This window comes from Falco cherrug, chromosome 4 (genome assembly GCF_023634085.1).
Source record: "Falco cherrug isolate bFalChe1 chromosome 4, bFalChe1.pri, whole genome shotgun sequence".
Lineage (NCBI taxonomy): Eukaryota > Metazoa > Chordata > Aves > Falconiformes > Falconidae > Falco > Falco cherrug.
Window position 1 is genome coordinate 19,764,236 of NC_073700.1, and position 25,570 is coordinate 19,789,805.

Here is a 25,570-nt window from a genome sequence, read left to right on the forward strand (position 1 = left end):
TTCAGAAGGTACCGTAATCACACAGAGCCGGAGCCCAAGCCCTTAGACACCGTGAATAGCGCTGCCAGTTGATCTCCTTCAAAGTGTTGTTGAATGAGGTCTTAGCCTCATAATTTAAGGGGATGAAGTCCTTCCTAAGGTTGTGAAGATTTGGTCTTTCCAGATCTATTATTTTCTGTTAACTTCTCCTGGACAGCCTAATTGGACGAGGGAGCAAGGGCTGTTCCCTCCTTCCCCCATTATCCAGGGCCCTTTCTCCTCCCACAAGAGATTTTATTTGTGCTGCACGAAAGATTTATCAGCTGCCTTTATAGCCCTCCCTGCACTAAATCACACTCCTAATGGATAGCCTGAGGTAAAAGCACTACTGTTTATTTTATTATTTTTTTTTTTTAATCCATTGAATAGTGTGGTTACATGCACACGGAGCTGGCAGGCTGAGCTCTGCTTCCCGCTCCTCCCTGGACAGCACAGCACACTTTAAGACTCCCATGTGGCCTTGGTCAAAAATCACAGGGCACGGCTTGTGGAAGCCTCAGTAGGAGCATCTCAAGGTCCAAACACTCATGACAGCCTGGGGATGGCTGGAGAGGAGAGGCAGTCGCCCCTGCTCACCCTCCGCTTTGGGGGGGAATTCACAGTGGTGTCACCAGCTCCGGGCTCCCCAGTCTGTCCCCCCACAGGAACAGATGGCCTCAGTCTTTGCCGGCGACTTGGAAATCAACCAAACACAGAGGTTAAGTTAAAAAATCCCAACCATTTACCCTAATCCAGATGTTAGGAGTACCGTTAGTGTTGGGACAAAGGTGAGGGGGTAAAAAAAACGCAACGGACACTTAAATCCAGTGATATTTGAGAGGCACTCTGTCATCCCAGCTTTCATGAATGCCACCACCCTTCTGGGAAACCCAACTTGCAGGAGAACCCATTAAACACCAGAAGAGTCATTAACTCACTACAGATAAGCTGTTAATCTGCTGTTGGGAAAACACCTCCCGTTGTCCGGTAGGTCAAGGCGCAGACCCCCTTCTTGCACAGAGACATAACTCCTGGCCATAACTCCTAACCATGTGTAAAATACATTAGTCAACACATCAGCAAGAATAACTCCGGTAACTCATCACAGGCTCCTCCCCAAGACTGGGAGCGATGGTAGTCCAGGTTCTCCTGGTTTCAGCTAGGAGACCAGGGGTCTAACGGCTGGCTGCATGTCCTGCTCCTTCCAGCTCCTGCTCCCCAGCCGGCATATGAATTTGGGGTGGAAAGGGGCTACCAACCTGCAGTCCTTCAGATAAAAAAAAAAAAAAATTTCTCCACTGGTTACAGCTGTCTGGCTGACAGGCAGAGCACAGTGAGCCCAGCTCAGGGGAATCGCCACCGGTATGAGAACGCATACTGGCTCGTCACTGCTCTTGTCTCAATCCATGCGCTGCTGAGCCAGCCCTGACCCCCCTGCTTCGCACAGGGCAGAGCAGGTACAGCAGCCTGCTCACCCTGCAGCTGCTCCATGGGCAGGGGAATCCTGGGGTCACCTCCCAGTTGTTCTACCTCATCGCCTTTAACTCCATCTTTTGACCAATGAAGACTCTGGCTGTATAAATCTGTGGGATTTATACCTTTGCACAGAAGGAAAACAATGATTGGCATCTCTAATAGGGCTTGCAAGAGGATAGACCCACCTGGGGGGGCCCGAAGCTCCGCTGGTCCTGCTTGGTCAGATAAACTGATGCAGGAAACAAGTGTAAGGGTTGGCAGATCTGTTGGTGAAGGGTGGTCGGTGGGGCCATTCCTGCTCTGCGATTGCTGGAGCAGCACTGCAGTGCAGAGCCGCTGGATTCAGGCTCCTCTCCTGCTGCTTCGAAGCCCCCCTGCCCACACGGCAGAGGCCCAGGGGGACAGCAGACCCCTCGGGAGCGGTGGGCAGGCGGAGGCAGCCAACACAGGCAGCTGCCAAGGCTGAGTCAGAGCCACCAGCATGCACGCAATTCCCAAATCCTGGCATCCTCATCACCCTCACCGTGCACCCGCCTCTCCTGCCCCCGGCCCAGGCTTCCTGCCCCCCCGAGCGCCGTCACAGTCTGGGAGCATTTGCAGTCAGGGGAGTTTCCCATCACCCATTTGTCCCAGTGCCATTGTACGCGGTGACTCCCGGTTCGATCGCTGTCAGCTGTCACACACTCATCACGCCCCGCACCGCAGTCACAATTCAGCCCCCCAGGAATCACTATATTCCTTTTCCAGGGAGCATTTCCGCAATTCCAGTCCACATTTTCCTTCCTTAGCTTCACACCAGCAAAACTTCGGATGAATAAGGAGAACAATAGGAGCAGCTAAATACATTTCCATCCCCTCGGTCTCCTGGTAGCAAGCACAGATCCTGGGCTTGCAGGGCTGCTGCCAGGCTTTTCACTGGCTCTCTGCTATCAAGCTTGTTAATGCCTGGATGCAGCTCTAGCCCTCAGCCAAAACCTCAGTCTCTTACAGAGGCTGCACAGAAAGATTTGGAGACCACAGAGGATTCTCCATCCAGTCTCCACAAGCCTCTTCCAACATCTCTTCACATCTGGGGCAAAAAATCTGGGTATATAAATAAATTGACCCTCCCAGTGAGTAGCATCAGCCTTCAGCCCTAACCAGGTTCCCTCTGCCACTCCATAATTTTGGCTTTCTTGGATCAGGAATAAATTAGTTTAACGGAGAGATATGTTTTTCTTGCTTCATCTTATTTTTATAAACACCATTGGGAAGTAAAGCATATGAACAGAGAGAGAGACAATGTACTTGCTGCTGAAGTCAATCTGCAGAGCAAGACAGTAACAACCACCTCAAAGGGGCGGGAGGGATCATTGGCCCTATTCGTACTTGGCTTATGCTGCCAATTCCTCGAGAGAGTCAACAAGAGTCAACCCTTATCAGAGAAAACTTTTGACAAGTCATGCCTCTAAACTTTACCACATCTTTAGCCTGTCACGTAGAACATCTCTAAAACCTACATAAATTCTAACATACTTAAGATTATATATTATACGTATTAGACAAGTATTAATTTCTGGGTGAAGGCAGAATTGCTGTCTCAGTGGCTCTCCTGCTTGCCTACACTGCTCTAAGCTTTAATCCCTAAAATACACATACAAACATGGAAAACTCCTCCTGCCAACTCCACGCCAAACTCCCCAGGCAACGTGAATCATACAGGCCGACAGCACAGCTTGAGGAGGAACAGAAATCGGTGTTATTCATTCCCCTTCTTACCTGGGCGACTATGTGCTGTTTCTGCAGCATGCCAACTTCCTCCTGCTCACGGGGATGTTTCATATCCAAATTCAGCTCCCAAATTTTTTTTTCCCAACACTTGAGAGCAACTTATAGCAGATTAAACATTTCAGACCTCCTCCCTTCAACTCCAGCCAGCTCCAGTAGCTGTGGCCAATTAATACTTCGTAAGAGCTTTTGATGTGCTCTTATCAAGTGTGTATTACACTGGGAATTTCACAGCATTTAAGCGAAGGCCATCAGCCCGACAGGCTTTGAAGGCCTCTGCCTCACCTGCTGGCAGGAGGAAGGGACGATGGCCAGAGCACGGGAGGCAGGGCGAAGGGGATCCTCACACTGTAAGTCCCCAGCAGCTACTGTGCAGTTCTAAGTCCTCCTCCAAATGGTTTTGGAGGAGGCAATGTGCATGCTGGAACGGCCTCTCAAATACGTCACAATGGTTTTGACAACTCCTAATGCTGGAAAAAAAAGTTGGAAAAAATTAGAAATGTTAGAAAGTCATGAAGTCTTTGGGATCCTGGAAATAATAAGTAGTCATGGTGGAGAGGAATTTCTTTTTTTTTCCTTTTTTTTTTTTGTATGGAAGACATAAAAGAGAACAAAGAAGTATTTGTTCCTTGACTCCCGATCTAGGAAGCATGACCAGCCTGTGCCTTCCGTGCTTCCTGCGTAGCCAGGGCTGCCAGCTCATTTATTGCTCTGCAAGGAGCGATCCCCATTTGAGGAGCAACAAAGGACTTCAGGCAGGTACTGTGAGGCTGCAGCACAACAAGATCTGGCTGCAAAAAGATGCTATTTTCTAGCTTCAGTATTAATATTAGGTGAAGAGCAGAGTCAGGAACAGAGTGCTCTTTGCTGCTACAGGCTCCTATGCTATGCCATAGGGAAGTTTTGCAAGTGGGGTAATTGCACTGGTGTGGCTTGAAATGCTTTGATTAGGAATTTCCCAAACAGCCTTTTGATGTTACTGGTGACTTCTGCGTGCAGCTTTTTCTTTGCAGAGACATCCAAATAAACAATGAGAGCGCACTGCAGGAGTTTCTGATGTGTTCTGATTAGACGGGTTCAGCATTAGCCTCAACCCTGTCTGGAAAAGGGCTCCGTGCGAATACCGAGCAATCAGCCCTCGTAAGATGGAAAAGAGCAAACAAGCCTCGCTGCACCAGCTGACAGCAAGAGCAAAATGACAAGACTCATGCATGTAAATATTCCAGAAAGAAACAGCTGAGAAAAAGAAAGGCAGAAAGACCTAATGTTTCTTTGCCCTTATTACCACTCCAAAAGCCATGAAAGAATCCGGGTGTTGCAAACTGCAGCCCTTCTCCCTCTTCCTTCCAGATCCTGCTGGTTTTCCACAAGCAATCGGGACATGCTGGCTCCGCTGTGGCTCCCTTTGAAAGGCTTCGAGCCCCGCTCGGGCTCCAAGCTCACGAGCCTGCACAGCCACAGCGTCCGCCCCACAAAACCCAGGCTGCCAGCGAGCACTGCGAGGGGATTTAAGAGAGGAGCAGAGATGCATTAAATGCAACCTGTACCATGCTCGTGTACTTCATTTCCTTTCTGGGGGGTGAAGGGAAAGCAGCACAGGGAAAAAGAAGAAAAAAGGTCTGCAAAACAAGGATCCACATGAGGAGACCTATACACTTGTGATTTTTTAGGGGGGTTGGTGGGTTTTTTTGGTTTTAGTTTTTCAGTTTGTGAATCAGAAGTGATGTTTCATAGCTCTGCTCTCTTTAAAAAAAATAAATCATAGACTCAGGTTTACCTTTAAACAGCCAAATAAATGAGGCTGCAGCAGTCCATCCAGCCTACTGCAAGGTAACACACTTGCCTGAAGCCAAACCTTTGCACTCTGGAGGAAGCCACACTCAAAACCACAAAAGCAGAGCTGTGCATCATCTTCACACCCCTCTCCCACAGCAAGTGGCCCCCAGTTTTCCAGCCAGATTTTTGGTGGTTCTACTTTTGGTCATGCAAACAAGGAAAGATGGGCAGCAGCTCTGCGATCACAAATGCAGTTTCTTCTTGAGGGAGCTGCCTCTGAGAGATGGGAAGGAGCCTGCCCACAGCTGGGATCCAACACAAGCCGGGTCCCAGGGCACTTGGCTGCCTCAGCATGGCACTGCACAGTCGCATGCTGGTGGGATGCGGTTGGACTGGCACGGCTGTTCATCACATCTGTAGAGTCTTTTGCAGACAACTTTCTGCTTTGGAAACTCCCATTGGGACCTAAATGCAATAAAATGCAGTTGGACGTCCACAGCTAATTACTGCGAGGGCTGCACAGCTGACAGGTAAGGAACAGGCACAGCCCTGCCTGGGTTCCTAAAGCTCCTTCCAAGCTGCGGGGTGTAGCCTCTTCTTGTTTTAATTGCCCCCAAACTGCTGTGCCAAAGAGCTCAGATTTAAATAAAAATAGCTTAAGTCTTAAAACAATTGGCTGTTTGGCCCAGAAATAAATTTGCAAAACCCTAAGGAGCCAAGAACTAGTTTTCCCCATCCAGAGCTCCCCAGCTCCTTCTGTATTCCCTACAGGTAACAAACACGACCCCCCCAACACAACACCCAAGTCCAGCACACACCTTGAAGCAGCCTCAGTGCCCTTATCCCTGCAGCCTCCGCTGACCGCAGCTCCAGCATCGCACACGGTTCTAAGGCAAAGGATTTCCAGCAGACGGATCGACCGAAATCCCAGGGACGTGGTGACTGGGCAGGCTCAGCGGGCACCTTCCATGGAGTTTGTTTGCTGGCTGCATTCAAGCCTCCACCTGGTGATGAGGCAGGTGGATGCCCATCTCCTCCACTCTTGCTGCCGTACCCTGGCAGCGGCTCCGGCACCTTCGGCTGCTGTAGGCTGAGGACAGGGACCGTACACTCCGAGGCAAGGACTAGTTCCCTACTCACCCGTCCGGCATGCCAAGCAAGTGCTTTTCAGGTCTATAGAACAACCACTACCTTTCCTGTTTCTTCTTATTCTTGGCACAAAGGATTCTGAATCATTTCCAACTGAGGTTAAAAGCCTTTAGGAGTCTGTTTGCACAGTGTTGGGGTTTTTTTAAACAACCTCTAATTGTAACACATGCTTCTCCCAGCACACACAAAAATATCCAAATAGCTTTTAGTTTAGGCACTGTCCTCATGTTCCTGAAGAAAAGCTCTAGAGTAAGATACTTTTTCTTTTCCCCTATGCATTTCACCTATTGCTTGCTTTTCAAGTTTCAGCTTCATATGTGAACAGTTCAGTCACACATCTCCTGTCTCGAGTGGGTGGGGGGGAAATACAAACTTAAAAAAAGGCATAGTAATTCACATCACCTTGTTTCCTAGGCAGAGGACCAGCATACTGCCTGCAAAATACCAGTATTTTTACACTACAAAAATACAATTAGGCTCTCAATTAAATTTTATTAGTTTTACTCATGGGAGTTCATTAGCACAAGACAGCTGAAGGAACTCCCAAGGGCTCTCACTGAAACCCTCTGCACTAAGCCTCACCGTTTTCTGCAGCTACAGAAAAGAGAAAAAAGATTTGTCAGAACCCAAATTCTGCAGACACATGTGCCACAAACTCTCCATACATCGTCAGTCCCAGCGAACAAACTGGGTTTACTCACTCGACTGAAGTTTTCTGTGTGCACAACCCAGTGTTTGCAGAACTGGGTGCTCGAGCGGTGGCTCACGGGCAAGACGTACAGACTGACAAACTGCTTCAACAACAAGACTCTCCACTTCTTCTCAGTACTGGCATCTCCCAAAAAAGAGCTTTCAGATGTAATTAAATTTTACTATTTTATTTGTGAAAAAACTACAAGCAGAATTCATAAATAGACATTTCTATTTAAAGCAGGAAAATGATAAAGTGGCTTCTAATAACAGTCGTGCACATGCCAGTAACAGGAATATATTAACATCTTTTATTTGCTAGACAAAGAGCAGTGTCCAATATAAATTTCCCAAAAACATTTAAGACCTGTGAATTTCTGACCAGTTCACAAAACCACCATTGACACTTTAGCATGAAGATTAAAACAAACCTAACAGGACTGTCAGCTCTAAAGACTTTACAGAGCGGAAAAACTTTCAAAAGCGTTATACAAGCTGTCTTTCTGGGCAAATGAAAAATATAGCTCGTATAATACATTAACATAAAAATCCACAAGATAAGATTATGTTTTGACATACTTAAACAAGCATTCTATATTTGTCTCCAACAAACAAAGCTAAGGAAATAATGTAACCATCTTTACACAGTAAATTAAGGTTACAAGTCATACACAAGAACAGAACTGCTTGCGCATTAAAAACTGTTCAGCTCCATTGTCATACTCTAAATGTTGGCTCTTAAAACCATTCGGTTACATACAAGCAAAGGTTATTATATAGTCAGCAATTAATAAATTTTCAATAATTTAAGTTTATGGTAGAGCTTAAAAAAGTAGACTGAGAATGATCTTGGTAAGGCAGGTGAAAACATCTCAGTGGAAATAAACTCACGGAAGCTGCTGCCACATTTTTGATCTGTCCAATTTGAAACAAGCAAAGTGTTCCAATTAAAATAAATAGCTTGGTGGTGTAAAACGCTGTCATTTTTCCTTTGCAGAACTACGTCAAACTGAGCAAGTCAGGCAAGCTGTGTTGGTGTCTCTGTGTGTGTGTGTGTGTGTGTGTGTGTGTGTGTGTCTGTCTGTGTGTCTGTGTGTCTGTGTAAGAGTTGAAACTTCGCAAATGTAACACTGTGCTTTACTTACCTGCTTTCTGTGCCACTGAACACCACGAATCTGGTCCTTCCCCTACACTAGTGTTTTGGTTGGTTTGGCTTTTAAACACGTTCCCCACCAACAGCGGGGTATCCCACAGACACAGCGCGGAGGGAATCCCACCCGTGGACGCGTGCCGTGAGTATGCTAACTTCAGAAATCAAGTGTAAAAGCAAACGTTATCCTTCAAATCCACAACACAACAGCTACGGATGAGGCTGGGGAGGTTCAATGCTTAGCTAGCAATTTCTATTGAATGCAGAATTACAGGTCACTTGCTCCAAAGAAATTTTCCTACTTATTTATAGCAAGCTACTTTATTGAGGAGGCACGCCCAAAAGAGATAGATGTTACTGACTTTACCAGTAGCCATGAGTAGCTGGTTACGGCGTTAAAGCTTTTTCAACTGATCTACAGGTCCATTTTCACTTGAAAAAGAAGCAATTTCCTGGTACACACAATGCTTTTTTTTTTTTTTTTTGCACAAATTCCCAGATTCAACGAAGAAGGTGAGTGCGCGGTTTGACTTGAAGCACCAGAATTTGCCCTGCTGAAGCCAGAGGGACTCGCCGCTCGCTCACACTCTTCACTGGATCGCGGCCAAGATGCACGCAAGCCTAATTGATAATGGATCATTTATAAAGCAGTGCAAAATATACAAGTTCAGGGGCATCTTCAAAAAATCTCTCTTAAAAAATTATTCCAATACATTTCAGTAAAATAAATAAATATGGCTGACCAGTTTACCCTCCCTGAGACCCTTAAAGGAATAGTAAAAACTGGAAAAGGAATGTCTTTGCAATATCCCACTAATGTTAAAATGTGGATTGAGAAATTCATAGTATTTAAAACTATGTATAATAAATTGTCTTGATGCTCATAGGAAGCATCTGGTTTCCTTTGGTTCTTTAATAAATACTTTAAAAATGCTTAAAAAGGTAAAGACAGCCTATACTGTGAATATAAGCAGAATTAAGTCGGGGTGCCCATGCTAACGTATCCAGAATAAAACCACTGCTGCAAAGGCCCTGCCACTGCACGTACCCTCGAGCAGTTCTAACAGATCCCTTACACGTTTCTGTCAGCAGTGTAAAAGGAACCTATGTCTGCTACTCAAAACCACACAGATTTTAAAAGAAATCTTAAATCAGTTGCCTCCACAAAGAGAAATTACTCTTGCTAAGCAAATAATTCACAATATAACAAGCTGGCACAAAGTTGTCAAAATGTGGCCCTCTTTCCTCACGCCCAGAAGTTATGCATTTGATGTCAAATGAATGCCACAGCCTCTGCGCCTGAAATTACTACAAAGCACCCTGGGGCCACTAAATAAAGATGAAAAGCCAAAGAGGTTCGGGTTTTGTTGTGTGTTTTTTTAAAAAAGAAGTTTGTTTCACCTCTTCAGCCTAGTGTTTTAGCAGGATAATGCATGGAAGGTAAACTGCAAAGCAACACTAACAGGCCAGGAAAAGAAATTACAGTCTGAATAGCTTTAGAGCAAGAATGGAGATGCTGGTCATGAGCATGAGCCACGCATGTCGCTCACTTGCCAGCATAAAAGCTTTTCCCTACTTTTGCTCCCATAGAGCAGGAGACCCAGAAGCATCCAAATGCTGACAAGCCCAACATCATCCCTGGACGAGATGCTGTTCAGAAATGGAATACAGATGGACTTCAAGAAGAGCCACCCCAACAGCACGGCCGAGACAGAGAGAAGGGGGCTGACGACCACCGACCCACATGCCGCTGGCTGGAGTGAGCGCCTGTTCGCTCCCAGTCCTACGGCTCCCTGCTGCCTTCAAACCGCTCCAGTTCTAGTTACCTTGGTTACTGATGCAGGTGGACAAAATTAATTAAATCTAAAACCACCAAATATCTGTGGGACTGGCTATGCACAACATAGCAATGCTCACGTTACCAAAATACATGACTCCGTGGCACGCCAACACCAGTCTGGCTGCGAACGCTTACGCTCCAGCCGGGCACGAACTTGCACATCACCAATCCAAGTTACCCTACTGGAAATACAAGCTACCTGGAGCAAATCTTTTCTCATTTCAGATCCCAAGCTATAAAAATCAAAACTGTGTGTCCAGTACATTTTAGCCATTGCCTAGGGAAGAAACGGGGAAGGAACAATAGAGAGAATGGATCCCCATCCAGGTTCAAACCTTCAGGAACGCTTTTCACCTAAGACCAGTTCCATTTCAGTTTCAGTACTTTCACAGAAGGGGACTGTCCCAGATCTTGAATGGTTCAATTATTTTTTTTTTCACTTCACAGTGTTTCAAGCACCAGCGTTTCCATGTATTGGTTTCAAATAACCCTTTATATATATTTATTTATATATATATTTATATATAATTTATATCAAAACTGATAGTACACAGTATAACTGGAAGAAGAACTGAACTTAAAAAGGATATGTTGAAAGAGGATGGAGTTTGTGAATGCAATAAATAAAGCTCCCTTCCCTCCCCACCCACTCCCGACCCCAAAACAAAAAGTTGTAATGTTCATGGAAAATTGTGCACAGCAGATATTATAAAAAAGTAGATTCAGGAGCACATCCAATTATAAATGATTGTTAGGAAAATCATATAAAACAATGGAATACATAAAAGTGTCAAGAGTAATTGTTAGGGTGAGAAATTCCTTGGTGGCCAGATGCCCACGGCAAGCAGAAATTATATCCTGGTTGCATCGGTAAGAGGTTGATGTCCAAGAAAGTGTGTGTTCAAGCGCAGAAGAGGCTCTCCAGGATTTGAACAGCATGGGCAGGTGGAGTGTTTGAATTTCATACCCTGATTCATAGTTTCCACAATTCCATGTGCAATTTTCAGAAAGATTCATCGTTGACTGCCGACATGTCCCCCTTTGGCGTGGAGGAACGGGACGAGCCCTTGTCTGTGCTCTCAGAGCCTGAGCTGCTCTGATTCTGTTGTTCTGATCCTGCACTGGAGGTCACTGTAGAAGACGACGTGGAAGAAGAGCGAGTCTTTTCTTTAAAGTCTGTGATAATTACTGTGACATTTCCCACTGTGACTGCCAGCTGCTGCGCGGTACTTCTGTCCACATTTTTCAGTCTGGGTCTAAAACAAATGAGAAAACATTTATAAGAAGGATAAAAACAAACAAGAAAGGAAAAGTTTATTAGAAAAAGCATTTGACAACAAACTCAGTGTGACTCGTCCTCCAGTCGCCTGCACAGATGGCAATAACTGGGAAGAGAACCTAGGCAGCGGCAAGCGTTGCACAGCAGAGGACAAAGGTTTGACCTGCTCCCTGTGACAGCCCGGGCTGCCAGGGCTGCAGCAGCATGCTCAGCCCCAGAGGAAAGACCTGTCTTGCAGAGCTCTGCAAAGGGCATCTGCTGTAGACTTATCCCTAATCCAACTCTGCCAGAAAGGAGGACACTACAGCAGAGCCAAGCGGCCAGGAGCCAGACAGACCGAAGGATCTCCTCCCCAAGCGGCAGATGAAAGAGTTCTCTTATCTAAATTCACCATCTCATCATGTGCCCTGATGTTATGAGACAAGGCTGTGACTCTGCAATACAAAACCACATGAAAGCATTTGACCACAGCTCTTTCATTCCCATATTGGAACTCTGCAGCTGCAAACAACACAGGCACTGGGACAACTTGGCTTCTCTCGCAACTGCTTTGAGCTTATACAAATCAGATGCCCAATCAGCCTATGTATAAAATTGCTTAAAATGTTCCCTCTGGAACCAAGGTTATTGTAAATAAAATCCAGTATGTACAGCAGTATTTCTTGCAGCTAGTGCTTTTGGTTAGAGGAAGGGAGAAAAAGACTAAAAGGGAAAAAAAAACCACCAGAAAAGAACACATTGGTATTTATTGCTCAGGATTATCTCAGTAATCTGCATGCTGTGCTATCATTCAATTAGTAATGTAGCTAATAAGGGTCTAGACTCTAGGAAGCCAACATTCATGCACATTTCAGGGGCTGGTCCAAAGCTCTGATACAACAAAACTTGGACACTCCTTCAGCTACCAGCAAATTCCAAGTCATCCACAGCAACTGCTGCAATTCACAGCTTTTACTCCTAATTAAGGGTCAGGCTTAAGCAGCAGAATATTCCCAAAAGGGAAATTAAAAAGGAGAGTCTTTATACATCAGTGAAAAGTAGCTTGCTGAAAACTGCCTTATTCCAAGGGATGGAGGGAAGGTTAGTTTACTTTGGGATCAAGCTCCAGCTTTTAAACCAATCTGCCTTTACTCCTCCTCATCTGCAGCTAGGCTAGTGTGGTCGAAACGAAAAAAAAGAGGAAATTAAGCCGACTTTGTATCGGCCATGCATATTCAGTGGCTTGCAGCGGTAAGTTAAGGGGACAGTCCTTAAGTAGTAGGCATCCAAGTGGTATTCTAGAACTGGACAGAATATAAAAAAGTATTAGGGACAGATGTACGGCTTCAAAAATAGAACAATGGTATTTCTGCAAGACTCCTTACCAAAAATGAAGTTACCACACTGAAAATAGTATTTTCACATCTAACCTAGGAGACTGTTTCAATTTTTAACAAGTACCACAGCAAAGGCATTTCTAATAGATAGAAAATACAACTAAAATACTGCTACACTGGGATAACCATCAGTAAAACCTCCTACTTGAAAAACAGCCCCTTCGTTTAGTGACCAGCCTTTTCAGCCCCATAGCCGTGCTTCGTGAATTCCCGCAGCAGTGTGACACACACCCACGCGTATGTGTTGTACATACGTGCTCACGGGAGTTGGGAAATTCAACACGTAACCCCAGGCTAGGCTAAATGATGTCACCCTGTTTGTGGGCAACAAGAAAGGCCAGCTAGCTCAGCGAGTTTTGGGGTTTCCGTTGGCCTTCAGATAGCATCTCAGCAGACGCAGGCTGCCCCCAAAGCATCGGCAGCAAACACAGCACAAGCGTTCCCGGAAGCGTAGTACGCGTACGTATTTTCCTCCCTAAGCCCCGAGTTCCTCTAGGAAACCCAGTTCTTCCTGTAATTTGCCTGGGTCATTTGTTTTTTCTTGTACTCAGAAACAGCCAAAAAATGCTGGCCCAGATACCGGAACAGACCTTATTGCCTCCACCTTTCTGTAGTGTTGAACACGCACTCCCGCTATTGCTTGTCAAAAGCCAGTACTGATAGCCATAACTGGGGGGGGGGGGGGGGGGGGGGGGGAGAGAAGAAAAAAAAAGAAAGAGAGAAAGGAATTGATGTGGCCTAAGCTGCATTACATTCTGCCCAGAACAGCTCCCGCTACCAGCAGCCTTTGAGACAAGCCACGCACTGAGCACCTGAATGAAACTGCCCATGCATCCCTAAATGCCATGACAAAGTAACATGGAAGGACTTGGGGGGAAGCAGAGCTGAGGTGCAGGATTTGTCCACAGTCCTGTTCACAAACACATTCTCAATGTCAGTTTTACAACTGAGCCCTCCAACCATTTCTGCAGGAGGTTTTAGGGGTCTCCCCTGTGCAAAGAGCTGATTAAGCACAGGTGGAGGTCTCCAGACAGTCTCTTCAGCACATGCATGTTTTTTGCTTCCTATAGGAGGCAAAGGGATCGGCCCATTCATGTTATTTTGCAAAATTAAACACTGATGCTTCACATTTATAGCTAAAAAGGTTCATGGCCAAATAAGAAATATGTTTCAAAATCAATCTGAACACATGCACAGGAAGGCATGGAACAAACCAAGATATTTTGTCAGAAATAGGCATAGTATTCAAGAAGCCCAAACCAGATTTCTTAAAAATCTGGAGAACCTTAAAAGACAATTTACAAAAATAACAAACAGTTAAGAAATCTGGGCATGAAAAAAATCTGAACAGATGTGACTCTGTAAAATTCAGATCCTTTAAAAAGACTCTTGACAGTACTCCTGAGGGCAGTGAGTTGCAAGTAAGGTTCCACTAAACTAAATACTTAAAAAGAGTGTTTAGGAACTGAAGGAGATGATGTATCCCTTAAAAATACCCAATCAGACTTGATACTATTAAGGATTAATAAGGAATGACAAAAGCTTGCCACAAAACATGGACTAAAAGACTGCAGTAGACAGAGTGACTCCTTCAAAGGAGTAAAAACAATTATTTTATGTAATCTATCAATTTAATATTATTATATCATTAGTCAAGTGCATCAAGTACCCTGCATCCTAAGTCTCAAAATAAGTCCCATTAAAAAAAAAAAAAAGAAAAAAACCACAACAGGACCAAAAAAACCAACACTGCAATAACATTGTATTTCTCTAATCAAATCAGGAATGGCAACTTCAGTATTTGGGGGCTGAGGAAGAGTTAACAGTAGTCCCGGCAAACAGCTCAGTCTTCTAGCACAGCAAGTCTCACACTGCCCTCGCTACATTCAAGCAAGTTCCTGTATAAAGGATATTCACTCTTATTAAAGATTTTCATGCCATTACTTAAAAACTACCAAGGTAACAGTTTTCTGTAGAGTCATGTCTTGCCAAACTGAATGCTAACAGCAGTGTTAACCATATTTCCCATGTGCTTTACAAATGTTTGCAGCTAACTAATATTTTTTCAATTCATGTGGCTTCACTGTAAAATACTTACTACAGCCCATTTTAAAGAGATGCAATTCTCATATAGCCCCTATAGGCAAAGCACCCAGTTGAATTCAGCCTCTTGTAGCTCTCTAAGTTCAGTAATATAAAAACTGTTCTTAGATGCTGAATTTTTCATTTTAGAAACAGAGCACAAGACACCGCTTAAAGAAAACAAGCATGCAGTATAGGCAAGGCCAGGAATAAACCTCTCTCCATAGACAGCCACTCATTTGAAACTTGGACAAATAGGAACCCAACCATTCATGCTTTTTGTTGATTGCAATGTTCTAGCAAATTTGTTCATGCAGACTGAATTCCTGTATACTTGGAAAATTATCTTGACAATTACAGTGACTGAACTATGGATATGGAACTGAAAAAGTAACCTTTGTTACTGCTATCAAGTGATGCTAAGAATTTGATGAAGACCACCACAATTGCTGGTTAATGTTTTTCCCCCCACTGTGGCTTTAATGGCCAATTGACAGTACCATTATTTTAGCAGAGAAGCAAAAACTGAGTGGACAACAGAACTAATATTTCCAATGCCTGAATCTCTTCTCACCAGCATTGTTTGAGTGCCTGTACATGGAGAAGGCTCATAGCCACTGATGGTCTTGCCATACTGACACTGGCAGACCCTGTGGGTTAGACAGTACTCTGCCTCTGTCCATTTAAAAAGAAAAAAAAAAAAGTCTCTGTTCTTTATCTAGTGCTCAGATACCAACAGCTTTATACTAAAGTTACCTTGAAGTGTGATTTGAGTCGCTGGTCTTTGTTGTAGTATTCCCAGACTGTATACTGTTTGCTTCGCTAGGAGGATCTTTCACAATATCTGACTTTGGTCTGTAAGAATTGGAGGGAAGAAGTAGAGTAAGATGTTAGTTTAACTGCACAATTAATCAATGCACAGTGCTACTGAAATCACATTTAACAGCGCATCCTTCAAACTTACTTAGTCTTCTTGTTAGTGTTCTTCTTTGTAACACTGGGACTGATCTCCTTCTCTTTGTCAGGTTTTTCTTTGTCTTGTTTTTCCACTTTCTCCTTCTTCTCCTTCTTAGGCGGCGGTGGGGTTGCATATTGCTGGGCAACTTGTTGTGCCACCAACTGAGAGTTTATTCTAGGTTTTCTATAATGACAATAAAAAGAGAGATCTATAGTCAATTTTACACAGTAAAAATAACTGCACCAAAAGCAGTATGAAGATTTATTTTAGCAACCAGGGAAGAATACTCCACTTATAAAGAACCAAATGGATGTCCTTATTTAATGCGAAGTACTACTGCTGCTACCAAATGAGATAGAAATCGTAAAATTAAGGAATACTCTAAACTGCGTCAGTTTTTAGCCTTATCTAACGTTCTTAAGTATAATGCTCCCTTTCTTCCATCCATGTCATGAAATTACAGCCAGTTTTGGGGGGACAATAGTGAAAAAGCAGCTTTCAAGAAGTTGCCAGCTATGAACTGTGGCTATACTTTAAGAGAAGGAACAGAGAGAGTAAAAATAAGTTTCCTGATAAACATCGGTCTCTTTCCCATCTTTCAATTTAATTTTTCAAATGAGCTTCTGGTTCCCTGAAGCAGCAAAACCTCACACTAACAAAGAACAAGAGAAGGTAACTGAGATGACTTTGTCCCGAGGGCTAGGAACGAAGCTCTCTGGCAGCAGCACAGAAGACAAGCGGGCATTCACGCTTCCACGGGGCAACAGCCGTGCCAGCCTCCGACACACCATCTTCACACCATTGTCTGCAGTCCCCGATGGTGCTCCGGCAAAATACACAAGCAAGCTGTCTTTCAAAGACTATTTCCATTTCAAATTCTGAATGACACAAAAAAGTAGCTTCGCACATAACCAATACCTTGGTTACTGGTCCTCATATATGCTGCAGAGATCTGTACCTCCACCACTTCACACTCCTCATCCAATATCTAACGTCTTCTCAGCTTAACAACTCAAAACTTCTCCCTCCTGGCCCGGCATATCACAGCGCGGTTTATACACTGAATACTCTACCTGTTCATGATCGATTCAACCCCTTCAGCCTGCCAGAAAGATCTATGCTCCCTACGTCCACAGTACTGGGGGGGGGGGGGGGGGGGGGGGGGCGGGAGAAAACCTGGTTATCAACTCCATTAGTCGTCCGTTATGAGCTTAGTATCAATTGCAATAGTTGCTCAAGCTTGTCTATAGCTATTAGTCATAAATAAGACTCAAATTTTCTACATATATCAGACTATAACAGATTTTCAATGAAAGCAATGCGCAAGTATCATTAAGTCTACAACTGGCACACAGAAACCCAACTGCAGAGCTCTGTACCTGTGCCCAGTTTTTACTACAAACATCTAGAGAGACTTTAAGAAGCTACTCAGTGGTTTCATGTGTTTAAGAAAAAAAAAAAAATCTACAAACCACTAATCATTCACATGTAACATCTGTATTTAGCAATGATACACACTATGAAACACCCAGAGAAGTTCTACTCCCTGTCACAGGAAAATCCAAGTATCTACTAAGCCCCTCTTGGCACTGGTTTTCTGCATAATGGTACCAAGATGTTCTTACTGAAGCCAGTTACACCCAAGTATTTAATTTCACTACCACAGCTTATTATAAAGGCTATGCAAAAGGTTGTAATTAGGCCCCTGACCCATCTCAGCACCACTGGCATTTGGATTTTTCACCCAACATAGAAACTACAACTCATTTTATGCTACAACCTGCATACATTTTTGAGTGACAACAGATGACTGGTCTTCAGCCTTAAATAACTATGATGCTGAAACGTTCTGCAGATCAGATCAAGCAGTTACCTGTTCCATAGAACAGCAAAGATATTTAGCATCCTTGCATTTAAAATCCCATATACAGCAATTTCCGTCTGTATGACTAAGAATAAGCACGCAAGAAAAAGTGTTTTGGTTACATGGGATTTTCAGATTGATGCAATGACACTAAAAGCTGACAACAGTAGCTTGTGTCAAGTAACCTGCTAATCACCTACTCAAAAAAGAAAAAAAAAAAATGAGATAAAGCGTCAATACATGTTCAAAGAGAGGGCAGATACCATCTCCATACATGATTATACATGATTAACCTCACTGCTTGAAGTTGCCACTTCTGCCCAGACTTATGGTTATGTGCTGTTTACACTACCAGCTAAGTCAGAAAACTGAGCCATTCATGGAAAATCCCAATTCAGGAATCTGAGAGCACCTTCAAAGTTTTTCCACTTTGCATGAGACCGATGTGCCTGCTTGTGATGTTATTTCCAAGCCTTATGTCCAGCCTCCGCAGCTATCAAGCTGTCGCTCCTGTTGCTGGAGTACTGCACTGCTTGAATGAAGACGCAAATTTTAAAATGGAAACTTCAACTAAACTGAAATAAACCCCGATATAAATAAGTCACATGCATTCCCCTAGAGAAGGTTGGAATCCAAAAGAGACCAGCATTAAAGTGCTCCTGCAGAGACACTTTGCCCTGTGCGCTCCCACTCCTTATCTGTGCCTGTGACAGCACACCACATTTATTAAACTTTATCATTTTCTGGCCAGCCACTGACATAACTAGCACAACTTCTTCCAAAGCCACATTTGCATATTTCTTCTTCCCAGCCAGCCACTGCGGCGGGTAAGGGCAAATCCAAAACTGAAAGCGATGAGAGCAGGCAGCAACGTGTGCGGGCAGGGGACCTGCAGGAAGGGGGGCCAGCCCTGCTGATGGGGTTTGTCCTGCCACACCAAGGAAGGGAATGGAAAGCTGCTGAGATTTTGGCCAACACCGAGTATATTTCAAGATCTGCTGTGTTACTAGAACAGATATTATTTTTTTAAAATAATACAAATAATCCAATTGCTTTCCAATTCCTAATTTCGCCATTTCACTCGCTAGCAGCAAGCTTAGGAAGATTAAAAAACAGGTAAGTTAAGCACCTGGCATGCTAATAGTAATAAACTCCTTCAAATAAGGTCCACGCTGCCAGCACAGCCAGGACACACTGGTTACAAGCCCTTTACAAAGAAGCCAAGCAAAGCAAGCAGAGCAGTGCATTTTTAACCACAGCAAACCATGACCATAGTAACCACAATCGAATAAAGTAGCTGCAATATCCAAAACTTGCTCCGAGTTTCCCAGCCTACCAAAAATACACTTCAAGGGCTAACACTGATCATCTAGCACCCCGACACAGATCATCCCTCCAGACACTGTTCCTGCCTCTACAGCCATCCGTGCCATATCCTAGTCACGCTGTTTGCCAAAGCAGCCACCCTCCTCATGAGCACGTGAATTCCTCTCCCGCTGTGGCAGCGGGTAGCTTGCACTGCCTTCTAGAAATAAGGAAAAAAGTAAATTCAATAATGCTTTGCAGTGGATACTAGTCATCGTCCCTTTCAGAATGTGAACAAGGAAGGAGAGAGGGAAAAAAAAAAAGTATCAGTGGAGAGATACAAGCCTTATTCCCACTTGGGCTACAATGATTTAACATGCTCTGGCTTCTACTACAGAATGTAGAGTCATAAGAACAGAAAGATGCTTTTTTCCTTTTTCTGTTTTTGAACATTACAATGTGACTGAACTCCCTGTCCCTAATTTTGTTCCAACTGGCTTTTTTTTTTAATTATTTTTTTTTTGTATGGGGTTTTTTTCAGTCTCCAAAGAACATGCTTCAACCCAAAGATGCAGCTATTATGTTAAAATAAGCTATCATTCAGCAGAATCACCTGAACAGAAAGTTGGACCACTTCTAAATTTTTTTGTAAGAATAAACAGACACAAAAACAAGTACTAACTGGTTTTTACCTCCAAATCCACTCATCAGCTTTCTTCCTGTAACGTTAAAATGTTCATACAAACAAAGACTACATCTAAGTGACAAAAATCAAACCCCAACTCAGCCTCTTCCAGGCTGTCCAACCAGCGCTCACATTTAAGGAACAACTGTATCATCATTTACTAGAAGGTTTAAAGTATCAACATTACACCCAAACCACAGCTAACAAGTCTCAACTTCCAAAAAATTATTTGAAAAGATGTAATACTTAATATCATACTTGGTTCTTGAATTCCTAAGCAGGTATCAAATGCTGAGCCACAGCGCTCTGCTGCTTCTTGCAGGCCACTGGGTCTTCCCGACAAGAGGAAGGAGACACATGTTTTCCTTATCTGCTCCCCGGTCCCTGCTGGGACCCCTCCAACAGCAGTGGCACCCAACGTCTCCTATAAAAGAGACTGCTTGGTTCCCCTCCAACCTGTGTCCCTACAAACTGAGATGTGCTGTGACACCTTGGTGGCACCGTTAACTTACGCCTCCTGCACTCAGTATCGGGCGAGTGCTTTCAAACACAGAGAAGCCAGGAGCGTGCAATACACACACCAACTGATAGTGCCAGCAGAGGAACACTGTAAGAACCAATCTTCAATGCAAGTACCTGAAATCGGGTCATTTCCTTCTATCTGAACATTAAGATGAACTTATGCTCTGCTCAGACAATTTCCCCCCTAATTGAAACAACAGCCTGGGTAAAGACTCCACCATCAAGATCCAACACTGATGTGACAAATAAATAAACATTCTCCTCCTCCTTTTTTCAACATGAACAGGATTGTCTTCTCCCACTATAAAACTGACAGAAATTAAACTAAACTGTGCTTTCCGAGTTATGTTCAGCCAAGTAAATTGTTTCACATTACTTAGAGTGTAGTTTACATCACAGGAGCAGATATTTGCGGAACAATGATCTCTGCAGCAAGGACATACCAACATGTAAAAAAGCTGAAACACATTTCTCTATTAGGAGCATGGTTGTGGCACTTAGGTCGTTATCACCAACTATCATAAACAATGTACATAACCACTCTTTACTACCTTTTAGCAACAGGCCTGCACAGAAAGATTATGCCTGCAAATACTATACCCTCAGATTGTCATATGAAGTGACACTGGGATGTTTGGCTCATGGGAAGCGGAATAAGCTCAAGACATTTCCTCAAGGGCTCACTGCCTATACTACTGTGCTCTTGAAATAAAAAAATAAAAGTTTAAAAAAATCCAACGAAAACCAACTGTACTTTTAAGGTTCTGGCAAGCATCTTGCACTATTTCACAGCTTGCGTTTTCTTCTGTATCTCAGCGTTTCCCGTTACAGCTTGTCTCAGGACCAAATCCAGAGCACTGACAACCCAGGAATTCTGCTGCTCTGCTCGCAACCCCTGCAACTGGGCTTAGGAGTAGAGTAGCGCAAATCACCACACATCCAACACATGGTAGTTACTCAGACCTGGATTTCAACAGGGATATAGGCGGATAAGCTGCACCACATTTGTCATGTGACCCTAATTTCTGTATCTGTTTGGGATTTCTTTGGTCCCGGCTGCCTTGGGAAAAGACCAGCCACCTGCCTCCTGCAGACACTGCGGAGTGGAGACAGCGGCTGGCTTTATACCCACAGCAACACAGAGACCTTGAGGGACTCCAGCAATCCCCAGAAATGTGGATCTAATTACAATTGCTCTTACTTCCCTACAACTATGTTATCAGAAGAATGAAAGTGGCATCGAGTGGGATTTCAGAGTCAAAAGCCTCCTGTAACATGAAGTACCGAGGATTTGGATAATTTCATGCTGTTCTGGCTTTGATGCAAGTGGTGATACCAGCAGACCTCTGCACGGCTCACCATTTCTTTGAGAAAATTTGTTTCATACACTGTGCAGTGTGAAGTACATGATTACTGTAATAATCCTAGTCACACATGAATATATCTTTGCTCAAAGAAAACCAAGAAAATAAGACTAAAAGTATTTATATGTTTATAAAGCAGTTAGTGCCAGAACAATAACACAATAAGCATACTTCTTATGTTAAGCAAAAAGTTTAAAGCAAGGTTAGAAACTAACCCATAAAAAAAAAAATCTCCTTAAAAGAGTTTTACAAAAGAACTACCAAAGCTTTGGAGAAATTAAGCCATAAACATGACAGGATGAGCACTCATTCTTGCATGCATATTTTCCAGCTCATTTGTGATGACCACACAGTCCTTTTTAGCAACAAGAGAAAGGATTAATGGAGAAATTGTCCTTAGTGTACAACTGTAAAGCAGTATGGAAGCAGTATACATTTATCTGGGAAGTTCTCCATGTAATACAAGACCACAAGGCAACTACAAAACAGTAAAAGATGACTTGGATGAACAGCAAGAAATATGTGACCGAGCAGTATTTTGTTGAAAGAGAAGAATCTTCCTTTAACACTGATGCGTTAATGCTGTGTTTTCATTTAGAAGACAGATGTTTAAAAATACGTAAGTTACTCTAAGGAACATCCACTTCTGGGCTACAGGTGTTAGGCACAGCAACATGTTTGAAAGATTCTGAGAGCTAAGTCTGAACATTTTGGAAAAAACATGAAAGAAAGTTAACAGCTTCACACAAACAAAACAATTGTTCACCACAAAATAAACTAAGTACATCTAAAACTGTACAGCCACCTCCAGAAAGCCTCCAACAAACTGTCCTCCAACAAACTGTTCAATGTCGTTCTCAACCATCCAGCCCACTGTCTCCTATCTCCTTGGAAGAGCCAAGGATAGGCAACGCAGAGATAAAGGAGCCTCAGCTTCCCAATAACTATTCCTGGCCCTGACAACAAACCTTGAGCTACTCAGATTTCAGAAGAGTATTTTAAACTTTGTGTTTGGCCATCAGAAGTTTTCAGACTTCAGCTTATTTCTCACAGCTTGAACACCTTCCACAGTACTTATGTTTTTAAACTTTAAAAAGTTCTAACATTCACAGTACTTAATATTTAGTGTTCTCACAAATCTGCCAGCTCCCTGCTTTTCTTCAATTCCACCTCCCCCCCCCCCCCCCCCCTCCTTTCTTTTGTAAAGTCAAATTAAGAATGGGAAAGTTATTAAATTAAATGCAAGCTGTCACCCCCATTTACACAACATGACAGGCATTACTGTTTGCTGGAAAGCAGCTGGTCACTGCCTCTGTGCCACTACCAGCTAGCTGAGGCTTTTTGAATGACGCCTATAAAAAGAATACTCAATTCCTATTTGTTACAGAAACCTTAGTATTGCTTACTTTTAATTATTTGGACATATTTACAAATCAAAGTGTATAAATCACTGAGTTTTATTCCCAGAGTTGCCACTCCACAGATTCTGCAGCTCACATTTCTGGGGGTTTTTTTTAGTGAAAATAAAAACCAGTACTAAGAGAGTCCTAGAACCGATCGAGGAAATTGTTTCAGTATGGCTGTTAAAGAGCACAGTGTAATAGGTTTTTCAAAACTTTCATGGTTCTTTTTAAATATACATTATTTCATATAATCCCAATTGCAACACAGTCTGAAGTCAGGCCCTTAAGATGTTTCTGGAAGCAGCTAGACCAGAATTTTTCTATCCCAAAGTTGATTAGTCACATGATTCCTCAAAACACCTGTTCTAACACAGTACAGAACTGAAAACTGCAAATACCATTTGCAGGCACTACCACAAATCCATATGTGAAACCAAGTCAGGACCATTCACCTCCTTTTAAATTAAGGAACATCGTATATGGTGCTCCTTGCACAGCCAGACTTAGGACCTGGTGGGCCACCAGCAGGAAAGGAGCCCCAAGCCAGAGAACGTGGCTATTTGGGAATTTGCTGGAAAACTTTCAGTGAAGCACCACCACTGTTTGTATTTTGCAAGTATAGGGACTTGTACAAAACTTCTCTCTTTTGTTGTTTGGGGTTTTTTTTGTTTGTTCCCCCCCCCAATGGAAACTGATGAATCACAAACTGGACTTTCCACCGAGAAAGTACTGAGACTGAGACTGATCATAAACCTGGGTCTTTTCCACCCAGTCCCACGGGCTCCTTTTCCCTCACTGCCCTGGGTCTTTGTCCTTCTCTACCACACAACCCTATAAAAATAATTCAAAAAGAGATGCCTAACATTGTATGATGCACATGTTTTGGACTACAGGTTTATTCTGATAGGCCTCTGGAGAGTTCATGATACCAAGTGGTGTAAGACAGCAGCAAAGAAAAGCTCCTGTACACTATGGAGAGCAAAGAGCCATCCCTATAAGGTGTCCTGAAAAACAGCACTTCAAGAGCAACAACTCTCCCCTTTTGCTGCTATTTAATTTGAAATCACAGGGGGGGGGGGGAAAAAAAAAAAGAAAAAAAAAAAAAAAAAGGAGTTAAACACACATCGTTCTTTAGGCTTCTTTGATACCACAGCATGGACGAAAAATAGCAGTGATGGTGCATAACAATGCAAAATACCAGTTATTGGAAGAGAGCCTGAGGTTTACTTAACCACTAGTACCGCAAAATTTAACTTACTAGGTCTGCAAGAGGCAAAACAAAAGTCATGTTGAAGGTTTGGAAGAAATACTGCTCTGTTTCTCCTTGTAGAGAAAGAGCCTGCCTGGAAGGTCACACAGTGCTGGCAGTTTGACCCATCCTCTCAACCCTATCACCTAAGCTGCAACAGCAGATAATTTCATATCTAACCTGCAGCAGCCCACAAGTGCCAACGAAAGCCCCAAGGCTGTCCAGCAGATGCTCACCCTGCAGTTGCTTCCTCCGCCTGGTCTGAATCCCTGGAACAGGCCCGCTCCGATGACAGCGACTGCTCCCAGCTGGTCTCGGCTCCATCCCTGAAGCTACAGGCGGAGGCTGCAGCCCCATGCCTGTCCTTACCAGCTGCGGGGTGCCAACCTGCACAGCTCCCCATCCGCGGGCACTGCAGGAGCTCGTGGGCGGCTGTATGTGGGTATGTGTGTGCATACATATACACACACACGCACACCCCAGCAAGGCTGTGTTGAAGAGCTGTGTAGCCTGAGCAAGGATCGTGCCCGTGTTCATCTGCTGGAATTACTTACAATAGGAACATCTTTTAAGGACTAGAATGGGGAAAAGCCTGATTTAGGCTTTTTCTGCTTTCATTAAAAAAAACCAAAACCCTCACAGCATGTTTCCTTAAATAAGGAGTTCAACGCACTTCTAATTAGATGTAAAATTAGTAAAGAACTGGCAAAACACCAAGCTCACAACATTTAAAGCACGTTTTCTCTTGTTTGATGGGGAAGCAGAACTGTCCAATGATCACAGCTTCTTTAAGCTTTACAAATATTATAAAGCTACTTTGGACTCATGACTATATATATAATCTAAGACAAAAGTACATGGCCAGAATTACAGTTTTTCAGATGCTTTCTTGCTCTGCTATTTTATGTAAAAAATAGTTTTCTACTCAAGATTCTTTTAATGGTCCATTTAAAAAAATGATCAGAAATTAAGAAAAAAAACAGCACAACACATCTCTCCTGCTTGAAACAACATTTGCAATATGTAATAGATTAAAACAGCTTCAATTCCCAATTCCAACATCATCCTAAATTCCAGCTGAACAAGAACAACTTTACAGCTGCCCTTTTTGCTCTTTGCCTAAGCATTTGCTTACCACCAGTAGTAGTTAGGTTCACAGCTACGCATACAGAAAAAAACCCACTTCCTATTCATTTATTGCATTTTGTAAGGAAAAAGTTCTTCAGCAGTAGAAAAATTTTGTTAATATATACAAAATCCACAACTGTTTATGAAATGGGATGAAACCATAAATGTAAAAGATCACACCAAGCCCAAACCTGAAAAGATGGCCTTGAGATTACAAAATCATTTTTCTTAGGTGTGTGAATTTCTTTGGTCACCGATAAACTTCAGTCATATGTTACAAGTGCTGCACAAGCTTCATTTCTAGACATTTATTGCAACCACCCTCATCATGCTATTGACCCACTTGCTGACCCACTCGGAGCTTCATTTTAATCCACCACTGAAAAGTCAGAGCAGTATTTCAGCAGATTGTACATCGAAACAGTGAAATTTGTGGTGCAGCTGCTTCTGGTGTTTTCATCTATGGACGTACCTCACTGCAAAATACCA

At 43.3% G+C, this 25,570-nt stretch overlaps 1 protein-coding gene across 1 annotated transcript in view; it reads right to left on the reverse strand.

The window, feature by feature from the left end:
* Positions 1–7,048: 7,048 nt before the first annotated feature.
* RYBP (RING1 and YY1 binding protein) overlaps positions 7,049–25,570 on the reverse strand; it is a 47,017-nt gene continuing 28,495 nt past the window's right edge. The window contains exons 3-5 of the mRNA XM_055709281.1: positions 15,568–15,744; positions 15,360–15,458; positions 7,049–11,122 (exon numbers count right to left, since the gene is read on the reverse strand). Of these exons, the coding sequence (XP_055565256.1) occupies positions 10,870–11,122; positions 15,360–15,458; positions 15,568–15,744 (529 nt within the window). The 3' untranslated portion in view covers positions 7,049–10,869. The remainder of the gene's footprint in view (positions 11,123–15,359; positions 15,459–15,567; positions 15,745–25,570) is intronic.